This window comes from Neovison vison, chromosome 7 (genome assembly GCF_020171115.1).
Source record: "Neovison vison isolate M4711 chromosome 7, ASM_NN_V1, whole genome shotgun sequence".
NCBI lineage: Eukaryota > Metazoa > Chordata > Mammalia > Carnivora > Mustelidae > Neogale > Neogale vison.
Window position 1 is genome coordinate 154,516,306 of NC_058097.1, and position 22,530 is coordinate 154,538,835.

At 40.3% G+C, this 22,530-nt stretch overlaps 2 protein-coding genes and 1 pseudogene across 2 annotated transcripts; all 3 read left to right on the forward strand.

Moving 5' to 3' along the window:
• Window positions 1-1,034: 1,034 nt before the first annotated feature.
• Window positions 1,035-2,000, forward strand: LOC122914243 (olfactory receptor 688-like). The gene has a single exon (XM_044260873.1). It carries the CDS (start codon window positions 1,035-1,037, stop codon window positions 1,998-2,000), a length of 966 nt encoding a protein of 321 aa, XP_044116808.1.
• Window positions 2,001-9,943: 7,943 nt separating this feature from the next.
• LOC122913557 lies at window positions 9,944-12,317 on the forward strand (annotated as a pseudogene).
• A 164-nt stretch (window positions 12,318-12,481) lies between these two features.
• On the forward strand, window positions 12,482-13,447 carry LOC122914244 (olfactory receptor 688-like). Its single transcript, XM_044260874.1, has one exon. The coding sequence runs from the start codon at window positions 12,482-12,484 to the stop codon at window positions 13,445-13,447; it is 966 nt and encodes a 321-aa protein (XP_044116809.1).
• Window positions 13,448-22,530: the final 9,083 nt, after the last annotated feature.

The window sequence follows — 22,530 nt, forward strand, 5'->3', positions numbered from 1 at the left end:
ACTGCTTTAAACCTATACCACACAAAACTCTGAAAGTGTTGGGAAGTCTGGTGGTAATTTTCTCTCCTTAAATCTTTTACTAATAAAATTGATGACTCTAAAATATAACTTTATGTATGTCTTTAATTTACTTTCATAATCAGAAGATGAAATAGTGATATCCCTACAGATATTAACCTTTTAGCTAGGATTTGATGCCAGAGATTAATTTTTGCTCAAGTTTTCTCACTTATTAGTGTTTTCAGAAATGATTCTTATCTAGACAAATCATTCAACCTCTATATCCTTATGTGTAAATACCAACTCCTGCTGGGTGAAGATTAAATGACTTGATTTTTGTGGAGATATCATTTGTCAACTACAGGCATTGTTTAAAAGAAAAACATGGTCAGGTTCTCCCTGTGGTTGCTTGGTCTCTTTGTGAAGATCCCCAACAATGGAGAAAACACCTCTGCCCTCTAAATTTGGGTTCTTTATAAGGTACAAGTCTTCTGCTATGTGTCTGCATTATACACACATACACACACACACACACACACACATCCACCCAGAATTTCCAGAAAACAAAGCCAATAAATCTTCACTTTTATTCTGCTAAAAATCTTTATGTTAGAATATATTTTGGCTCTTCTATTGTTCTTTTTTTTTTAAGATTTTATTTATTTATTTGACACAGAGAGAGAGAGATCACAAGTAGGCAGAGAGGCAGGCAGAGAGAAAGTGGGAAGCAGACTCCCTGCTGAGCAGAAAGCCCGACATGGGGCTCGATCTCAGGACCCCGAGATCATGACCTGAGCCGAACGCAGAGGCTTAACCCACTGAGCCACCCAGGTGCCCCTCTTCTATTGTTCTTATCCAAACTTTTCTCAGGGGTCCAAGTGGGTTGAGGATACATTATCTTAAAAAGGACTTCTTGAGTTATAAAGGAAAAATCTTCTACACCTACACAAATTTTGAGCCTCAGCTGAGCTTACCATAGCCTATGCTTATTTCCCCTTAATTCACAGATAGATGCTGAGAAGACATCCCACAATATGGATACCACCTTGAGCATATACAATAGCTCCAGTTTCCAGGTGTCTGAGTTCATCCTCATGGGGTTCCCAGGCATTCACGAGTGGCAGAACTGGCTCTTCCTGCCCCTGGCTCTGCTCTACATCTTAGCTCTTGGTGCCAACATCCTCATCTTAATCACCATCCAACATGAGCCTTCTCTGCACCAGCCCATGTACTGGCTCCTTGGTATCTTGGCTATAGTGGACATTGGCCTGGCTACCACCATCATGCCCAAAATACTGGCCATTCTATGGTTTGAGGCCAAGGCCATCAGCCTCCCTGAGTGCTTTGCTCAGATCTATGCCATCCACTCTTTTATGGGCATGGAGTCAGGCATCTTCCTCTACATGGCTGTCGATAGATATGTAGCCATCTGCTACCCACTTCGGTACCCCTCCATAGTCACTGAGGCTTTTGTGATCAAAGCCACACTGTCCATGGTGCTCAGGAATGGCCTCTTGACCATCCCAGTGCCTGTACTGGCTTCCCAGCGACACTACTGCTCCAGGAATGAAATTGACCACTGCCTGTGCTCTAATTTGGGGGTCACCAGTCTGGCCTGTGATGACATCACGATTAACAGATTTTACCAGTTGGCCTTGGCATGGGTTATGGTTGGAAGTGACATGGGTCTGGTGTTTGCTTCCTATGCTTTGATTATTCGCTCCGTGCTGAGGCTGAACTCTGCTGAAGCAACATCAAAAGCCCTGAGTACCTGCAGCTCCCATCTCATCCTCATTCTCTTTTTCTACACAGCTGTTATTGTTGTGTCTGTCACCCAGCTGGCAGGAAGAAAGCTCCCTGTCATCCCTGCTCTCTTCAATGTGCTACACAGTGTCATGCCCCCAGCCTTTAACCCCATGGTGTATGCCCTCCGGACCCAGGAGCTGAGAGCAGGCTTCCAGAAGGTGCTTGGTTTGGGCGACAACATGTCCAGGAAGTGAGCCAACTTTAAATGGCAGTGTTTTATAACTGGTGTTACAGAAAGAGCACAGGCTTTAGCGTGTAACAGCCCTGGGTTAAGATTGCATGTCTCCCAATTGTTAGGAACATCAATTCATATTAATTCACCTATTTGGTACAGCGTATACTAAGTGCCAGGCACTGTTCTAAACATTTCACAAATATTAACTCATATAATTGCATAACAACCCTCTGAAACAAGTACAATTGTTATTTATATATTTTGCAGATGAAGCAAGAAAGTTGAGAAACTTGCCCAAGGTCAAATGGGAAGTTGCAGAGTGAGGTTAGAACACACTTCTCTCTATTAAAACTCACTACTAACTTTTAAAAACAGAAATTAAGATGATAAAAAAAAAGGAATGATATTTAACTAAAGGAAATTGTAAATCACTTCTCCATTAATAAAAGAAAATTCCATTTAAAAGTTGGCAGCAATTTTCCTTCTAATGGAAAATACAGTACGTTTTAAATGCTATAGAGTCACTCTAGATAACCCTATTAGTTATCCCTCATCACACACACACACACACACACACACACATACAGCTGTGTGTCTGAGAATTGGAACCAATTCTAACACTACTGCTGGGAAACAGCATCAGATTTCACAGGTTAAGGGTTCAGTCCCACAAGACTGCCTTTACCCTACCCTCTGCTTCAGATGCCTAGTTGTAAGGCCTAGACTGTCCAGCCTGTGCTTCTGCCCAATCAGATATAGACTGGAGATTCCAAATGATGGGAGAGCAGAACGTTGGCTGAAGACAGAGCGTAAGGGGACACCCTGCAACCTCCCCACCTCCTCCACTCTTGGGTGAGACCTGTGTGACATTCTTCCAGGAATCTCCCAACTATCTTAATGTTAATGCCTTGCTAGAAGGGAAAAGCCTCCAATATCCTGTGAGTCTTCTTTAGTATATGAAATTTCTTTCAGAAATCTCCCTTTTTCCTTACCTCCCCCAACCCCATAGTATATAACCAAGCATCCCTCACAAGCCCAGGCAACAGCTCTTTCCGCCCACAGGTCCTGTCCCTGTGCTTTAATAAACCACCATTTTACACCAAAGATGGCTCAAGAATTCTTTCTTGGACATTGGCTCCAGACTCCAACCTACCGAACATCACCTATAATTACAAAACCACATCACAATGACCCTTCCTTGGGTTTCAGACAGCAGTCACAAGTCCAGGTTGTTACCTGTACTTCTGACAAACTTGCTATGATCAGAGATTTCCAGGACCTCTTTCTCAAGTTCCATTAATTTGCTATGGCAGCTCACAGAACTCAGAGAAACCTTTTTTTAGCTAGATCTCCAGTTTATTATAAAAAGTTATGTCAGAAATAGCCAGATGGAGGAGAAGCAGTGCAATGTATGTGTTAAGTGATGTGGACAACAAAGCAAAAGAAAAAAATAAACTTCCTTATACCTTACAGCCCATTGACAAGTACTTGAGACATGTTGGGGCAGGGGTGGGGCGGGAGGGGTCAGTGACCTTCCTCCAGGAATTTACCTGCCTTGATGTTATACTTTGTTAGAGGCAAAGACAACTTTGGCATGACATTAGCCTAGATTTTAAGGATCCTGTAAGTCTTCTTTAACATATAAAAATCTCTTTGGAAACTTCCTTTCTTTCTACCCCCCAGGATGTATGTTAGCAATCTTCTTCCAAGCATATAGCCCACTGATACACATCTGAAGGGTCTCATGACTAAAGTTTTACTAGAACGTAGTAAATGACCTTTTCCTAACAACAGCTAGCTCCTCAAGGTCCTGGAAACCTTGCTTCCAAATTCCTTAGACTTATGCTATCCCCAACCCCTTCCCAACTTGAAAGCATATAATCAGCCACTTCTTACAACCCCAGTGCAGCTCTTTTTGTGCACATGTCCTGTCCCAGTGCTTTAATAAAACCACTGTTTTTGCACCAAAGACATCTCAAGAATTTTTTCTTGACCATTCACTCCTGAACCCCAGTGTTTCACATCATTAGGGCACAGAGCTTCTGTACCCTCTCCAGGCACAACACTCTCCCCATATCAACATGTGTTCACTGTTGGGTCCATGGTCAAAGGAACGAGACTGATAAAAAGTGAAGGTCAAGCAAAGGTTTATTTCATGCCAACCACCGAGAATCAGACTGACCAGCCAGGGCCGTCTCTTGCAAAGAGGCGACCTCTCTCTGCCTTACAGACTAGCTTTTAAGGGCAAAGGCCATGTGGTTGGACCTGGCCATGCACAGGTGGCCAATGAAATTATAACACACAGAGAAAGCTGCACAGTCATGCTAGGTCACACATAAGTGACCAATTGAATCAATTGGATTACAATTTACCCTAGTAGATATTTGAACTAGCCTATCACCTTGGTCAGAATTGGTGCCCAAAAGGCACCCAAAGGACAGGGCCCATACTCTTTGGGTAGCTAGGGAGAGAGTTTGCGCCCCCATTGATTGGATACCTCCACCTGGCCTGACCCATCCTTGTATTTGGGCTTTGTTACCTGGGACTGGTTTCGGGGACTTGTTTTAAAGTAAGCTCCCTGGGGGGAGGGGGAGACAGGGACAGTTTAAGTTTTACTGTATAAACAACAAAGTCATTCAAAGTCATTGCTTAACCGGATAGAATCACTCTGGCTGAATAGGCCCTTACATTCACCAGCTGGGAAGAAATCTGAATCCAGGCATTTTTTGTGGGGATTCCATTACACAGTCATAACTGACTAAGTCATTGGCCATTTGCTGACTCAGCCTCCAGTTCCCACCACCCCCACCCTACCCTTCCCCAGATGTGGGCCCATCCTCAGATTACAGAAGGACAGTCCAAAAGTCACCTCATTAACATAACAAAAACAACCTTTAGCTCCCTTACCACAGGAAATTCTAAGGGTTTTAGGGGCCTTGAGCTGGGAACAATGGATGAAGACCAAACACACAGGAAAAAACCCTTTGGTCACCTGAGTGACCAAAATATATATCCCTTAGAAATCACAGAATGAGAGACCAGGACTGAGAAACTGAGGCCATTAAAATTCAAGAAATTATCTTTCTTTTAACAGAATGAGTTAGATAGCAGTTCTATGTTATATCTATAGACAAGGCAGAATTGGGCCATGTGCTTTTCACCTGTTTTTGTTCTTGTTTTTGTTTTTGTTTTTGTTTTTTAAAGATTTTATTTATTTATTTGACAGAGAGAGATCACAAGCAGGCAGAGAGGCAGGCAGGGAGAGAGAGGAAGGGAAGCAGGCTCCCTGCTGAGCAGAGAGCCCAATGCGGGGCTCCATCCCAGGACCCTGAGATCATGACCCGAGCCGAAGGCAGCGGCTTAACCTGTTTTTTTTTTTGTTGGTTTTTTTTTTTTTTTGGTTTTTTTTTTTTTCCCAATTTATTTATTTTCAGAAAAACAGTATTCATTATTTTTTCACCACACCCAGTGCTCCATGCCAGCCGTGCCCTCTATAATACCCACCACCTGGTACCCCAACCTACCACCCCCCCGCCACTTCAAACCCCTCAGATTGTTTTTAACAGTGATCTTTGTAGAGGCTGCTTTTAGGTAAACAGGGTTGAGCAAAAGAGAAAGGTCCCACAGTGACTACTTGGCTAAATACAGACAGACCCACCAAACCACCGACCTCAAAATAGCCATAGACCCTAACCGAACAATGAGCTATTTACAACCAAGCACAGTTACCAAAAAGGGGAGAATTCCACACATTGCCATACCAACTTATTTTAACCCCTTTTTAAAAAGCCCCCATCCACCACATCCTTGCAGACAGTCCTCTACTATCCCGTCCACAGCTCCTTTGCTGTGTAGTCAATAAACTTCTATCTCCTTTGTTCTGCCTCAGCTGAATTCTTTAACCACCTTGCCACTGGTTTCCTCCCAATCATCACCCAACATACAAACTAATATAATACTATATGTCAATTACACTTCAATTAAGAAGTTTTTCAAATTACTCTAATTTGAGTGGGCCATCTGTTCCCTATTAGTACTCGATCTACTGCAATGCTCATTCAATTAGGCAATATGGAAGTCATTAGCAAAACCAGTTTCAATATAGCAGTAGGATAGATTCTTAGTTATAAGTATAAAGGTGAGGAGTTGAGAGCAATATACAAAGATGACTCTTACAAGAGACTGAGTCAGGGAAAGATAGATGCTGGGGATACAGGGTGTGACTGAGAAGTGCCATGGAAAGACCCAGGCAGAAGTGTGTACAAAAGAGATATTCTGTGAAGTGTTCAGTCCTTGGAATCCTCAAACTCTGAGGTAGAAGATTCAGGAGAGTAAAAGACTGTGGACACAGGGTACGGAAGATACAGTCCCTTCTGTTATATCACTTGGTTTGATACATTACAAAACAGAGGATAACCAGATTTCACCTTTGCCTTTGTGCAATCCAAACACAGAAAACTGCATCAAGCTAGGAGTGAGCATCCTAGGATATAACACACACACACACACACACACACACACACACACACACACACTCCTAACACCCACCAGATTCCTACCCTCAATCACAACCTTCTGAGTTCAGACAAAGCTCTTTTTACCACTTCACCATAAGCTCATAAGCTACAGCCCTTCCGCCCACTTTCACAGTCAAATTTCATGTCCTTCTCAAAGTAAAGTGTTGTCTTCATTACAGTATTTGTATTTCCTTAACCATTTAACATGTATCAAAATCTGCTAGGTTTATCCTAGTTCTCTATCTTTTTCATGTGTCACTGGTAACATTTCTGAGTATTACATTCCTAATTCCATTTTCCTCATAAATCCTGTGGTTTCTCATGTGGAGCTTTGCATAGCACAGTGATTTTGAAAAACTCCTGCATTCCATTACAACAGAACTGACTACTTGCTAGAGTGAGTGGGGAGGAAACCAAGTTTAGACCAAAAGGGCAAACACACTTTCTTCTGACAGTTCAAACTGGCAGAGCTGTCCACCTCCTGGGCCCATGTCCTTGGACTAGGTTTGTTCCCAGAGCAGCCAAGACAGGCCTCCAAGTCACTTGGGAACCTCCTGTTGGAGTGAGACATCTGCTCCAGGGGCAGCCAGATGGCAATGAGGAGTGCCATGGGGTGAGCCCAGGTTGGGGTGGGGGTCAAACCAAAACCAGGTGATTTCAGACCTGTGATTCACATCCAAAACCCCAGGAGTGGTAGGAAAGGGACACATCTGCTCTGAGCAACAAAAGGCCCAGCATAAGCAGCAGCAGCCAGGAGAAGGGAAGTAGCCCAGAAGGATGAACCAGCCTGGAGGCATCTTCATGGCCCCTCCTGCAGTAGTAAGTAAATCAGCCACTATCATGGACTCTGGGAGGGGAATCAGTGGAGACAGTTCTCCTCTCAGGATTCTGTCCCTGTCTATGAATCTGGCTCACTGTCCTTGGATTTCTCAACTTGCCTTTCTTTACCTTCCAACAGTTCCTTCACCTGGGCAGAGGTTAAGAGCTCTAATCTGGGAATTTGTGGCTGAGTTCTGACATGGCTATATTGCAGACAGTGGGGCTCTCCAGCCAGGGGAATGTGCAAAGAAAACCCCTTGGTTGCCACAGTGTCAGGCACACAGGAGCTGCTCAGTAAAGCTTTGGTAAGTAAATGACCAAGCTAAGTGATTCTTGAATGATAAATTATAAGGCAAAGATCCCCAAAATTAAAGGATATTATGAATCATGAGTCTCAGTTCTTCAATGATCTGGAACTATTGCAGTATATAAAACACATTCTTAATTGGTTTTATTTGTAAAACACAAAAGCCAGCACCATTCTCAAAGTAGAATATTTTATTAAATCAACCAATGGGGGAAAAATGAGATTGGCTGGTAGCACTGTTTTATGTTGTTCTGATTAAAACAAAGCAGAAAAACATAAATGAGAGCTATATTTGGAAAAGAGAGCTCCAAATTATCATATTTATAACACTAGTGAGGTCTTACTAGAAAATCAAAGAGAAAAAAATGGAAAAGGATTTATAGTGAACAATAAAATAGTGAAGTTAATCCAAAGCAAAATAGATATCAGCAAGTTTCAAATGTACTAGCAACAATTAATTAGAAAATAAACTCTAGAGGGGCACCTCAGTGGCGCAATCAGTTGCATGTCCAACTTTTGATTTCAGATAAGGTCATGATCTCAATAAATAAAATTTTTTAGAAAAGAAACTCTAGGGAAAAAAATCCATTAATAAAACTTCAAATATGGAGGGAAGACAGTTTGGGGTTTTTTGTTTTGTTTTTTAATTTTAAAATGTTGGGATGCCTGGGTGGCTCAGTTGATTAAGCGTCTGCCTTCAACTCAGGTCCTGATCTTAGGGTCCTGGGATCAAGTCTTACATTAGACACCTTGCTCAGCAGGAAGTCTGCTTCTCCCTCTGCTTGTGCTCTTTCTCTCTCTCTGACAAATAAATAAAATCTTTAACAAATAATTAAGTAAATAAAGTTTGAAATGTTGAGACATTAAATAATAGCTTTTAGTGATAGATGTATATGAAATTTAAGTAAAGACAAATCAGGAATGCCTGGGTGGCTCAGTCAGTTAAGCATCTGCCTTTGGCTCAGGTCATGATCCCAGGGTTCTGGGATCAAGTCCCTCATCAGGCTCCTTGTTTACCAAGGAACCTGCTTCTCTCTCTGCCTCTGCCTGCCACTCTGCCTATTTGTGTTCTCCCTCTCTGTCTCTGACAAATAAATAAATAAAAGCTTAAAAAAAAATCAAATTGCTGAATAAAAGAAAAAAACTTTAATTAAAAATAGAACTACTATAGGATCTATCAATTCCACTTCGGGTGGAACTGACTACGCCACTGAGGTGCCCCTCTAGAGTTTATTTTCTAATTAATTGTTGCTAGTACATTTGAAACTTGCTGATACCTATTTTGCTTTGGATTAACTTCACTATCTTATTGCTCACTATAAATCCTTTTTCATTTTTTCTCTTTGATTTTCTAGTAAGACCTCACTAGTGTTATAAATATGATATTTTGGAGCTCTCTTTTCCAAATATAGCTCTCATTTATGTTTTTCTGCTTTGTTTTAATCAGAACAACATAAAACAGTGCTACCAGCCAATCTCATTTTTCCCCCATTGGTTGATTTAATAAAATATTCTACTTTGAGAATGGTGCTGGCTTTTGTGTTTTATAAATACTTCATTTTACAAATACTTCGGGTATTTATCCAGGAAAATAAAAACACTGATTCAAAAAATATATACATATATACTCCATGTTTATTTCAGCATTATTTACAATAGTCAAGATATAGAATGTGTTAGTTCATAAATTAGTTTTCATATTTTATAGGATCAAAATTAAATTGTTTTTTTTTTTAAACCAACAAAAGAATTTACAGTGTTGCTAGCAGGCTAAACGTAAGAGTTTTAAAATTTTAAATGTAAAATATTGAGTGAATAAAAGATCTATTATATGTCAAATTGATGTGGGGAACAAAGGCAAAAGAAAAAAATTGAATTCCCTACAACTTACAGCCCATTGACAAGTCCTTAAGACAGGCAGAGTGACCTTTGTCTAGGAACTCAACTGCCTTGATGTTAACACATTGCCAAGGGCAAAAGACAATCTTACCTTAACATCATCCCAACCTCCAGGATCCTGTAAGTCTACTATTACATATAAAAACTCCTTTGAGGGCACCTGGCTGGCTCAGTGGGTTAAGCCGCTGCCTTCGGCTCAGGTCCTGATCTCAGGGTCCTGGGATCGAGCCCCGCATCGGGCTCTCTGCTCAGCAGAGAGCCCGCTTCCTCCTCTCTCTCTCTCTCTGCCTGCCTCTCTGCCTGCTTGTGATCTCTGTCTGTCAAATAAATAAATAAAATCTTTAAAAAAAAAAAAACAACAAAACTCCTTTGAACTTTGGTCTTTTGGCTCAGAGTAGGCAGAGGTACAATTGACTTCAGTCATCCTGAATCCTGGTTTATCAGACACCAGCTGCCTCAACCATGCCACCCACATTCAACCCCAATGAGATCAAAGTCATATTTCAGATGTTCACCGGTGGCAAAGTTGATGCCACATCTCTCTGGCCCTGAAGATCAACTTCCTGGGTCTGTTTTCAAAAAGCGTTGGTGATGACATCCCTCCTAGTGACTGGAAGTGTCTGAGGATGACAGTAAAACTGACCATTCAGAATAGACAAGCCCAGACTGAAGCAGTACCTTCTGCCTCTGTCCTAATTATCAAAGCCCTCAAGGAATCATCAAGAGATAGAATGAAGCAGAAAAACAGTAAGCACAGTGGAAATACCACTTTTGATGATATTGTCAGTATTGCCTGGCAGATACGGCACTGATTTTTAGCCAGAGAATTCTCTGGAACCATTAAAGAGATTCCGGGGACTGCCCAGTCTATGGGCTGCCATGTTGATGGCCATGACCCTCATGACATCCTAGATGGCATCAGAGTGGTGCCGTGGAATGCCTGGCTAGTGAAAAACTACAAAGGAAAATATTTTTTTTTCCAATTTATTTATTTTCAGAAAAACAGTATTCATTATTTTTTCACCACACCCAGTGCTCCATGCAAGCCGTGCCCTCTATGATACCCACCACCTGGTACCCCAACCTACCACCCCCCCGCCACTTCAAACCCCTCAGATTGTTTTTCAGAGTCTATAGTCTCTCATGGTTCATACAAAGGAAAATATTTTAATAAAGGATCATTTGACAACCAGAAAAAAAATTCCTTTGGAAACTTCTCCTGTCCTTCAAGATACATGCTGGCAATCATCCTCCAAGCATATGGCCCACTGATATACATCTGAAGGGTCCCATAACTAAGATTTTATTAGACAGTAATAAATCACCTTTTCCTAACAATAGCTAGCCCCTCAAGGTCCTAGAAACCTCACTTCTAAAATTCAGAGACTTACACTATCCCTCATCCCCCTCCCAACTTGAATATAATCTGCCACCCCTCACAACTCCAGTGCAGCTCTTCCTGCCCATAGGTCCTGTCCCTGTGCTTTAATAAAACAACACTTTTGCACCAAAGATGTCTCAGAAATCCTTTCTTGACAATTCACTCCAAACCCCAGCATTTCCATCTCAAAATCTCTTATAAATCTAGAGAAGTTTTGCTCACTATGGTAATACCACAATGCACAGATAGAAAAGTGAAACAGAAAAAATATAAAAACTTACTGCAAACAAAAGGAGGAGTTAGTAGTCGATGGGAAAAGAAACTAAAAGAACTGTTTTGCTATTTGAAGAAAAATAAAACAATATAAATATATTCTTCCCATTATAGATCAAAATCTATTCAAGATAAATGAGTTACATTTTTGTAATGAACCATTAAAAACAGGAAAAAAGAGCAATGAGAATAATAATCAAAATTCTGAAGATGATTTTCTTATTCACTCAAGATTTACTGCCCATTTTCCCTTGCTGTTAAAATAACTTTAAAATGTTCTACAGCCAAGCAAGATTTGAATAAAAATAAAGACCTCACAAATGGGGAGGTACTGTTACAAAAAGTTATTATGGTAAACACTGATTTCACTTAAGTATAATTATCTAAATATTTAAATGTCAAAATATATACAGAAATTATGAATATTAAATCTAGTAAATGAATTAAAATTCATTTAAGGAAATACATGGCATTATCCACTTTTTAAAACAATGCTCTTGGAAAAGTCCTACTAAAATCTGGAAGTGCTAGGAAAGTTGTTACTAATTTAATCATCTTATATATCTTGTATTTAAAAATCAATAAATTGAAAAATTAGGTTTTAATTTGTTTTCAATTTAACTTTTATAATCAAAAAGGGAAGAGGGGTTATACCTTAAAAGAACCATTTTTACTAAGCCATCAGGAATAGTTTAACAAAATTTGCATAGTAGCTAAATACAGAATACTAGGATTTTTAGTTCCAGTGCATTTATCATTTAAAACTTTAGCCTCAAATAAATCACTTAACTTCTGTGAACTTCAATTTCCTCAAATTTGAAAAAGTCCTCTTTCAAAGGATTTTTTTTGAAAACATCTAAACCCTATTCAAAACAAAACCGTTATGATAATTCCTGTTTTGATTTCTTGTTCTTCCTTGGAAGACCTCCAGGAAGGGCTGTATCTATTCTGTCCTTAGTTTAACTCCTGAGAAATCAGAATATTCATGACTGTGTCTCCCACTTTGTCTATACCCTCTTGCTCCAGGTAGAAAAATGCCACTGAGTGACATGAAGCCTGTAAATGATTCCCCTCTGACTTTCCTTCTTCTGTATCTTCCTCTTAGAGTTCATGTTGGCCATCTCTGTTACTCTCTTCTGAACATTTTCCACAGACAAGGGACATAGTGTATTATCTTGAAAGGGACTATAAGTGAATCTTATATTTTTAAATTAAATCTGAATCTCAGCTGGACACTTAACCAAGCTTCCTTTTTGTTTCCCTGGATCTACAGGCAGACACTACCAATTCAGATTCCACAAGATATGGATATCTCCCAGAATGCACCCAACAGCTCAAGATTTCAAGTGTCTAACTTCATTCTGATGGGGCTCCCAGGTATTCACGAATGGCAGCACTGGCTCTCCCTGCCACTGGCTCTGATATACTTCTTAGCTCTTGGTGCCAACACTCTCATTGTGATCACTGTTCACCATGAGCATAACCTCCATCAGCCCATGTATCTGTTCCTTAGTATCCTGGCTATAGTGGACATTGGCTTGGCTACTACCATCATGCCCAAGATTCTGGCCATCTTCTGGTTTGATGTCAAGGCCATTACCCTCCCCGAGTGCTTTACTCAAATTTATGCTGTTCACTGCTTTATTAGCATGGAGTCAGGCATCTTCCTCTGCATGGCTGTGGATAGATATGTAGCCATCTGCCACCCACTTCAGTACTCCTCCATAGTTACTGAAGCTTTTGTGGTAAAAGCCACAGTGTTCATGGTGCTTAGGAATGTGCTGTTGACCATCCCAGTGCCTATACTGGCTGCCCAGAGACACTACTGCTCCAAGAATGAAATTGAGCACTGCATGTGCTCCAACCCAGGGGTCACTGGTTTGGCCTGTGATGACATTACCATTAATAGGTTTTATCAGTTGGCTTTGGCATGGGTCCTTGGTGGAAGTGACATGGTTCTAGTCTTTATTTCCTATGTTCTGATCTTTCGCTCCGTGCTGAGGCTGAACTCCACTGAGGCAATAGTCAAGGCTCTGAGCACCTGCAGTTCTCATCTCATCCTAATCCTCTTCTTCTACACAACCATTGTCGTAGTGTCTATAGCCCATCTGGCAGGAAAAGCAGTTCCCATCTTCCCTGTTCTTCTAAATGTGCTCAACATTGTCATCCCTCCAGCTCTCAACCCCATGGTATATGCTCTTAGGGCCCAGGAACTCAGAGTAGGCTTCCAGAGGGTGTTTGGGTTAGATAAGAATGTGTCCCAAAAATGACACAAACTTGAAGAATGTGATATGTCATATTACAAAAGAGCACAGGTTTTGAAAACCAACAGACCCAAGTTGCAGTCCAATTTCCCTCTCTCATTAGGAAATATCATTTTTTTAGCTAACACATGAACAAAAATTCAGACTGTCTAGAAATAAAAATGTTGTCAACAAAATAAATATGAGAGGTAGTTCCTGACTAAGTAGAACTACCCACATCGTTTTTAATGGAAGCAATTTACATTTAAAAGTTACAATCATGGAAATAACTCAAACATGCATCAGCTGATGAATGAACAAATAAAATGAGGTATATCCATATTTTGGAATATTATCCAACAATAAAAAGGAATGAAGTTAAAAACAAAACAAAACAAAAAAGGAATGAAGTACTGACACATGCTACAATGTGAATGAACCTTTAAAACATTATGTTAATTGAAAGAAGCCAGACTTAACAGATCATATATTGTATAATTTTATTTATAGGAATTGTGTGTAATAGGCAAATCCATAGAGACAGAAAGTAGATTAGTGTTTGTCAGAGGCTGGGGATGTTGACTGTGGAGGAATGGCGATGACTACTAAAGGATAACATTTATTTTGTGGGGATGAAAGTGTTCTGGAATTACGTAATGGTGATAGTTGCACATTTCTATGAATATACTAAAAACCACTGAATTGTATACTTCAAAAGAGTAAAGTATACTCTTTTGTATACTCAAAAGAGTAAAACAGTAGCATGTACAATAAGTTTCTATTTTTTTAATGTTGCCAGATGTTTGTCTAACACTAAAGGCAGCAGATTTTCCTTCTTCTAGAAATCACTACAATAAAAATTAGTTGTATATGGAAGAATGTCACATAAACTATTTTGCGGTTTGACAAAGCTTGATCTCTCTCACTATATATGGAGGAGCCAAAGAAGCTTTCTGGAAGAAAAGTAATGAGATTACCTGACTCCATAACCTTTCATTTTGGATTTTAATATAATGTGATTTTTCCCAAAGAGTGGATGATGATCCCAACAGACTCTAGATCTTCTCTGCATCAAAGATCATATAAAGAGAAATCTCACCAGAAGAGAAGAGAGTGAGAAAGAAAGAGAGAGAGAGAGAGTACTGGGAGGAAGTAAAACCAATGTCCTAGGACCAGTATCAAAATCCAAATGGATAAGGGATAGTTGCCAGTTTCAGCAAATAAAGATACAGAATGTCAGTTGTTTTATTTTCAGATAAATAGCAAATAATTTTTTAGTAAAAGTATGTGTCATGCAATATTTGGTATCTATTCATACTTAAAAAAATTAGTCATTGTTCAACTATCATATGATCTCCCTGATATGAGGAAGTGGTGATGCAACATGGGGGCTTAAGTGCGTAGGAGAAGAATCCATGAAACAAGATGGGATAGGGAGGGAGACAAACCATAAGTGACTATTAATCTCATGAAACAAACTGTGGGTTGCTGTGGGGAGGGGGGTTAGGAGAAGGGGGGTAGGGTTATGGACATTGGGGAGGGTATGTGCTTTTGGGTAAATTGGAAGGGGAGGTGAACCATGAGAGACTATGGACTCTGAAAAACAATTTGAGGGGTTTGAAGTGGCGGGGGGGTTGGGAGATTGGGGTACCAGGTGGTGGGTATTATAGAGGGCACAGCTTGCATGGAGCACTGGGTGTGGTGAATAAATAATGAATACTGTTTTTCTGAAAATAAATAAATTGGAAAAAAAATTAGTCATTGTTTATTTGAAATTCAAACTTAACTTGGTGACCTATATTTTATCTGGAATCCCTAAAGGTAGTAGTATGCTCACAGGTCCCCACATGGCTGAGGGTGGGACTCTTACTGACTTAGTCTTTCCAACTCTATGGGAAGAGTATTTGTCATAAGACTAAGCATGTAACTAGCTAAAGGGTTGTCAATTTGGAAGTCTGAGTATGGAGAATGCTTGGCCAAACATAATACTGAGGAAATGTGTTCATCTTACCACAAAGGAATTTTTAGACAGTACAAAATGGTTTGGAGAGGTCATAAATCTTCTTCTTTAAAATTAGAAATAATTATCAGAAATACTCATATCATGGTTCTGAACACCAACGACAAACTGAGAGACAAAATTTATTGAACAGTTGCTGAATGTCAGCTAGAAGGGACATGACTCTGTTGCTCTTGCCTGGGGTGGCTCCCGTCTAACCTCCTCCAAAGCCAGCTTGGTCAGTATGACCAAGAGGAAGACTGGACATAAAATCAATAGCTTCACTACTGGAAGGGGCTGACTTGATTTGGAATGAAGAGTGGAAAATTCATATCCAGTGTTGAATGGGAAAACCCTGCAGTCATCCTAGCCAGAGGATGATGTTCTGGTTGGATTTAGCCCCAGACTGGGAGACTGGCCAAAGGTGAGAGAAATTTAGAGGGTTTAATAAGCTCTTCACACATGTCCAGCTGACTTGAAGGTTGTACAGACATTCAAGGGAAAACAAGGAGAACCCAAACTCTCCACACATCCTAACCTGTCCAGAAGCTGAGTACACATGAGAAGACACTTAAAAAAAAACAAAGGAAAATTAAAGCAGGGGCAGACCTGAAAACTGCCTGAACTTTGGATGTGCTTCCCAAGCTGAACACAGATCCACAGCAGAAGAGACAACTCTTACTAGCTCAAGGTATTTAGACACAAAATCTGGTAAATCACTGGTAGCCCACTAAGCTACGCAGACACAGGGAAACCCATTAAATTCCAGGCTTAACAGTAAAATGTTAAGTTTAAAAATATCTGAGGAGAGAAGTCAGGTGAAAGCTATGAGAGAGATGCCAGGAAAAGCCACTCAAAACAAACAAAATAGCAACAACACTTATGTGGGTTTGGGGGAGAATCAGAAAAGATACTTAAAATGCCTAGTTTTAAAAAGTTCTTTTTTAAGCAGGAGACATGTAGAGAAAGAAGAAAGTATGACCTATGGGCGTGGGGGGAGGCAGCAGTCATCAAAACTGACTCTCAGCAGACCTAGATACTGTGTTTCTCGAAAACAGGATTCATGGATTCTTCTCCTACCCACTTAAGCCCCCATGTTGCATCACCACTTCCTCATATCAGGGAGATCATATGATATTTGTCTTTCTCCGCTTGACTTATTTCGCTAAGCATGATACGCTCTAGTTCCATCCATGTTGTCGCAAATGGCAAGATTTCGTTTCTTTTGATGGCTGCATAGTATTCCATTGTGTATATATACCACATCTTCTTGATCCATTCATCTGTTGATGGACATCTAGGTTCTTTCCATAGTTTGGCTATTGTGGACATTGCTGCTATAAACATTCAGGTTGGGATAGGGAGGGAGACAAACCATAAGTGACTCTTAATCTCACTGTGGGTTGCTGGGGGGAGGGGGGTTGGGAGAAGGGGGGTAGGGTTATGGACATTGGGGAGGGTATGTGCTTTTGGGTAAATTGGAAGGGGAGATGAACCATGAGAGACTATGGACTCTGAAAAACAATCTGAGGGGTTTGAAGTGGCGGGGTGGTGGGAGGTTGGGGTACCAGGTGGTGGGTATTATAGAGGGCACGGCTTGCATGGAGCACTGGGTGTGGTGAAAAAATAATGAATAATGTTTTTCTGAAAATAAATAAATTGGAAAAAAAAAAGAAAACAGGATTCAGAGCAGCCATTATAAACATGTTCAAACAATAAAAGGGAACCACACTTAAAGAATTAGAGAAAAATATGAGGACAGTGACTGTACAAACAGAGAATCTCAATAAAGAGATAGAAACTATACATATTAATCAAATGGAATTTCTGGAGTTGAAAAGTATGATAACTGGGATAGAAGGAACAGCTCATTGACAGGCTCAACAGCAGATCTGAGAGGGCAGGAAAGAAAAACAAAACAAAACAAACAAACCCAGTGAACTTGAAGATAAATCAAAGGAAAGTATACAATCTGAAGTACAAAGAGAAAAAAAAATGAACAGAGACTCAGAGACCTGTGATACAACAAATATACCAACATAGACATAATACAATTCTCAGAAGAAGAAGAGAAAGCAAGGATGGGGCAGAAAAATGTATTAAAGAAATATTGGTAGGAACAATTTATGAAAAAACAATAATCTACATATCAAAGAACATCAGAGTCCCAATTAGAGACCTATATCTCCTTAATCTACACACATAAGAGTCATCCTACTAAAGACAAAGAGAAAAATCTTGAAACCAGCAAGAGAAAAGTAACTCATCACAAGCAAACACACATTACAACTGATGACTCCTAGAGGCCAGAAGAGAATAACATGACATATCCCAAGTTCTGACCATTCTTGGTGTAAACCAAGAATTCTATATCCAGAAAAATTAGCCCTCAAAACATAAAGGCAAATAAACACTATCATAGACAGAAAAAAAAAAAGACTGAGAAAATTCATTGCCAGACGACTTGCCTTATAGGAAATACTAAAGAAAATACAGAGGAAAGTAAGTAACACCAAACAGTATGTTGAAAACATAGGAAGAAATGGAGAAAATAAGAACGTTAAATATGTAGGTAAATATAATGACTGTATAAAATATATTTTATTTTTTTCTCTCAAAAGTTCTTTAAAAGATAAGACTATAAGAGCAATAACAACAACACTCTGTTGGTGGGTTTGTAACACATACAGATAGAATATTTATGCAATAGTGAAAACAAAGGAGGAAGTAATGTAGATATATTAAAACAAAGTTCTTATATTTTATCGGAATCAAGTTTTTATTCATATAAATTATGATAAAAAAGAGTATAAAGATATAAAGTGGGGGGGGTGGGACAAGATGGCGGGGAAGTAGGAGGAGGTGCCTTTTCAACTTGTACCCTAAAGTGAGCTGAGTGCCTACCAAAGAACTCCATTCACCCATGAAATCAGCCTGAGATCAGAATTATACACGTCTGGATCTCTACAGGGGCAGAAGACGCCAGTGGGCAGGTAAAGCAGAATAGGAACGGCGACTGATATCGGAAGATAAACAAAAGGGGGAGGGAGCCACCAGAGGTGACCAGTTGGAAAGTAATATCCCTAACACTAGTGAGAGTGCCCTGCGTCTGGGACCAGCATTAACTTGGAGACTGGTTGAAAGCACTCCAAAGAGCAAAGGATAGCGGGGGGGATATTGTGGGAATCAGGGCGGCTAGGGACAGGGGCTTAAGTCCCCGGTCCCAGGACAGCCTCCCCTGGCACTGAGCCTGAGAGAGTTTGGTGGAGAAACCAAGTCTTGGTCCCTGAGCTGCCAGCGCAACCGAGATTGTGTGGGTTCTGGCTCCTGTGAGGGGATGGAAGCCATACCGGAGGGCAGAACGCAGGAGCCCTGCTATAGAGCCTGAGATGTGCACGCCCCTCATCCTCCCCTGAGAGAGGTACAAAGGCCCAGCCGGCGCTCTTTAATATGCGCCATTGTTTCAGAGCCTAAAACACAAGCCCCAAACTCTCCCCTGAGAGAGGTGTGCAAAGGCCCAGCCTGGTGCTTTCGGACCTGTGCCCCATTCTCAGAGCCTGAGATGCGCACGCAACCCACAGACTCCCCCGAAAGAGGTGCATGCAAGCCAGGCATTCTTAGACCCAGAAATACCAGGCACTCCCAGCCTGGGCCAGAAGGAAAATCTCAGTGTGCAATTGCTGCTTGGAAACTCTCTGGTGGTCTGGAGTTCCCAGACAGCCACTGCTGCCGTGGTTTTGGGTACAAGCAGAAGATCCTGCGTCCCCAGGGACAGTGACTCAGAACCTGCACTGCCAGTGGTCAAGGGGAAATTTATATGGGCTCTGCAACACCCACAGAAGAACAGACTGAGGCTTCTCTCTGATAGGGAGGTCAAGGTGCAATTTGCTTTCCTCTAAACCTACAAAAACCATCAAAAGCGGTCAAGGCGAGAGGGGGGGAAAAAAAAGGTAAACAAACATAAGAACCTCCAGAGAACCAAAGCCTGAAAAAACCTGTTTCCTTAGAGCCCACCCTTTTGAGGAGGACTGGAGGACTTAACTCAGGGAACATCATTGACTGAAAAACCCACGTGGCAGGCCCCTACCCCAGAAAACCAACCAGGAAAGAAAAAAAAAAAAAAAAAAGACTACAAGAGAACCAACACCACTACTTCATAGGACAACTTTTATTTTTAATTTGTTCCCACAATTCTGGTTCATTTTTTTAATATAGATAATTTTTTAACCTATTTACTATCACAGCAAGCTGTCCAGTACATCAAATTCCATAATAACCTTCTAACCTAAACTTTTTGATACATACACCTGTGTTATTCTTTTGCATTTCTATTTTTTTTATATTTTTTAATTTTAGTTTAGTTCAGTCTAGTTTATTCCTTTTTTATTTTTATTTTCTAATATTCATACAGAGTTAAACTTCAAAGTAATCCCCTTTCGCCAATCAATACTATCCCTATAGGTAAACCAATTTTTAATCCCCCTTTATCCTAGGAAGTTGAGTCCTTTAACAAAGATATCAAGATACATCCAGGAAGGATCAAAACAAACTTCCTTACCCACACTGAAATTTATAACCACTCTCCCATCTTTTTCTTCCACCAGTGTTTCTGTGTTTCTGTGTTTGTCCTGTTTGTATATAAATCTTACATTTGGGGTTCTTTACGACGAGGTTCTTCCTTTATTTGCATATATATTTTTTTTCTCTTGTTATATATTTTAACAGTCTTTTTGTTTCTCTGTTTTTGTTTGTATACCTCATAAATCTTACCTTGGGGCCCATTTGGGCTGAACCTTCTCTTTCATCTTCCTTTTATTTCCTATCTCTCTCTCTTTTTTTTTTTTTCTTTTTTCTCTCATTTGGGTGGGGAATCCTGATTGCTGAAAAGTGTTCCAGGGTGCACCCGGACTGCACCATGGTCGATACATCCAGCTACATCTGTTCAGTCATCTCTCATCAAAATTACTAGGAGAAGGAATGCCCAACAGAAGAAAAATACAGAGGATGAACGTTCTGCAACAGAGCTAATGGCTATCAACATAGACAATATGTCGGAAAGAGAATTCAGGCTAACAATTATCCAGGCAATAGCTAGGTTGGAGAAAGCCATGGATGACCAAACCGAATTGATTAGGGCCGAGCTGAAAGCAACCAAACATGATGTTCACAATGTTAGGGCAGAGCTAAAAGCTACCAGGGCTGAGGTACACCAGGCTCTCAATGAGTTCCAATCTAATCTAAATTTTCTCAAAGCTAGGGTAACTGAGACAGAAGATAGAATTAGTGATCTGGAGGACAAACAGATAGAGAGAAAGGATCAGGAGGAAGCCTGGAACAAACAGCTTAGAAACCATAAAAACAGAATCAGGGAAATAAATGATGCCATGAAACGTTCCAACATCAGAATTTTTGGAATCCCTGAAGGGGAGGAGAAAGAAAGAAGTCTAGAAGATAGAGTGGAACAAGTTCTTCATGAAAATTTTCCCAATCTCGTGAATGGAACCAGTGTTCATGTACTTAGAGACTGAACGGTCTCCACCCAAGATTATAGATTCCAAAAAAACATCAAGACACCTGATAGTCAAATTGAGGAATCATAATTGTAGGTATAATCTCTTGAAAGCCACTAGGACAAAGAGGCTCCTTACTTACAGAGGAAAGTCCATCAGAATAACGTCAGTCCTGTCCACAGAGACCTGACAAGCCAGAAAGGGCTGGCAAGATATATTCAGGGCATTAAATGAGAACATGCAGCCAAGAATACTTTATCCAACAAGACTGACATTCAAAATGGATGGAGAGATAAAGAATTTCCAAGACCGGCAAGGCTTAAAAGACTATGCAACCACCAAGCCAGCACTGCAGGAATTATTAAGGGGGGGTCTATAAAATATGGAAAAGCCTAAGAATAGCATTAAACAGAAATATAGAGACAATCTACAGAAAGAAAGACTTCAAAGGTAACACGATGTCAATAAAAACGTATCTATCAATAATCACTCTCAATGTAAATGGCCTAAATGCGCCCATAAAATGGCACAGGGTTGCAGATTGGATAAAACGACAGGACCCATCCATACGTTGTCTACAAGAGACGCATTTTGAACCTAAAGATACACCCAGACTGAAAGTGAAGGAATGGAGAAGCATTTATCATGCCAGTGGGCCTCAAAAGAAGACTGGGGTAGCAATTCTCATACCAGATAAATTAAACTAAAGACTGAAGTCTGAGATACAGAAGGATACTACATAATCCTTAAAGGAACTATCCACCAAGATGATCTAACAATTGTAAATATCTATGCCCCCAATATGGGAGCAGCCAATTATATAAGAAAACTGTTAGTCAAGATAAAGAGTCATATTGATATGAATACACTAATCGTAGGAGATCTTAACATGCCTCTCTCAGAAATAGACATCATCGAAGCAGAAAATCAATAAAGAAACAAGAGCATTGAATGACACATTCGACCAGATGGGCCTCATAGATAAATACAGAACATTCCACTCTAAAACAACAGAATACTCATTCTTCTCAAGTGCACACGGAACCTTCTCCAGAATAGACCAAATACAGGGTCACAAATCAGGACTCAACTGATACCAAAAGACTGAGATTATTCCCTGCATATTCTCAGATCACAATGCTTTGAAACTGGAGCTCAATCAAAGGAAAAGTCCAGAAGGAACTCAAACACCTGGAAGCTAAAGATCACCTTGCTTAAGAATGCTTAGATCAACCAGGAGATCAAAAAAGAACTGAAACAATTCATGGAAACCAATGACAATGAAGATACTTCGATCCAAAACCTATGGGATACAGCAAAGGTGGTCCTAAGGGGGAAATACATAGCCATCCAAGCCTCCCTCAAAAAAAATTGAAAAATCCAGAACACAACAGCTGTCTCTACACCTTAAAGAACTGGAGAATCAACAACAAATCAAACCAACTCCACACATAAGAAGGGAAATCATCAAGATTAGAGTTGAGATCAATGCGGTAGAAACCAGAGATACAGTAGAACGTATCAATTAAACTAGAAGTTGGTTTTTTGAAAGAATCAATAAGATCGATACACCATTGGCCACACTAATCCAAAAGAAAAGA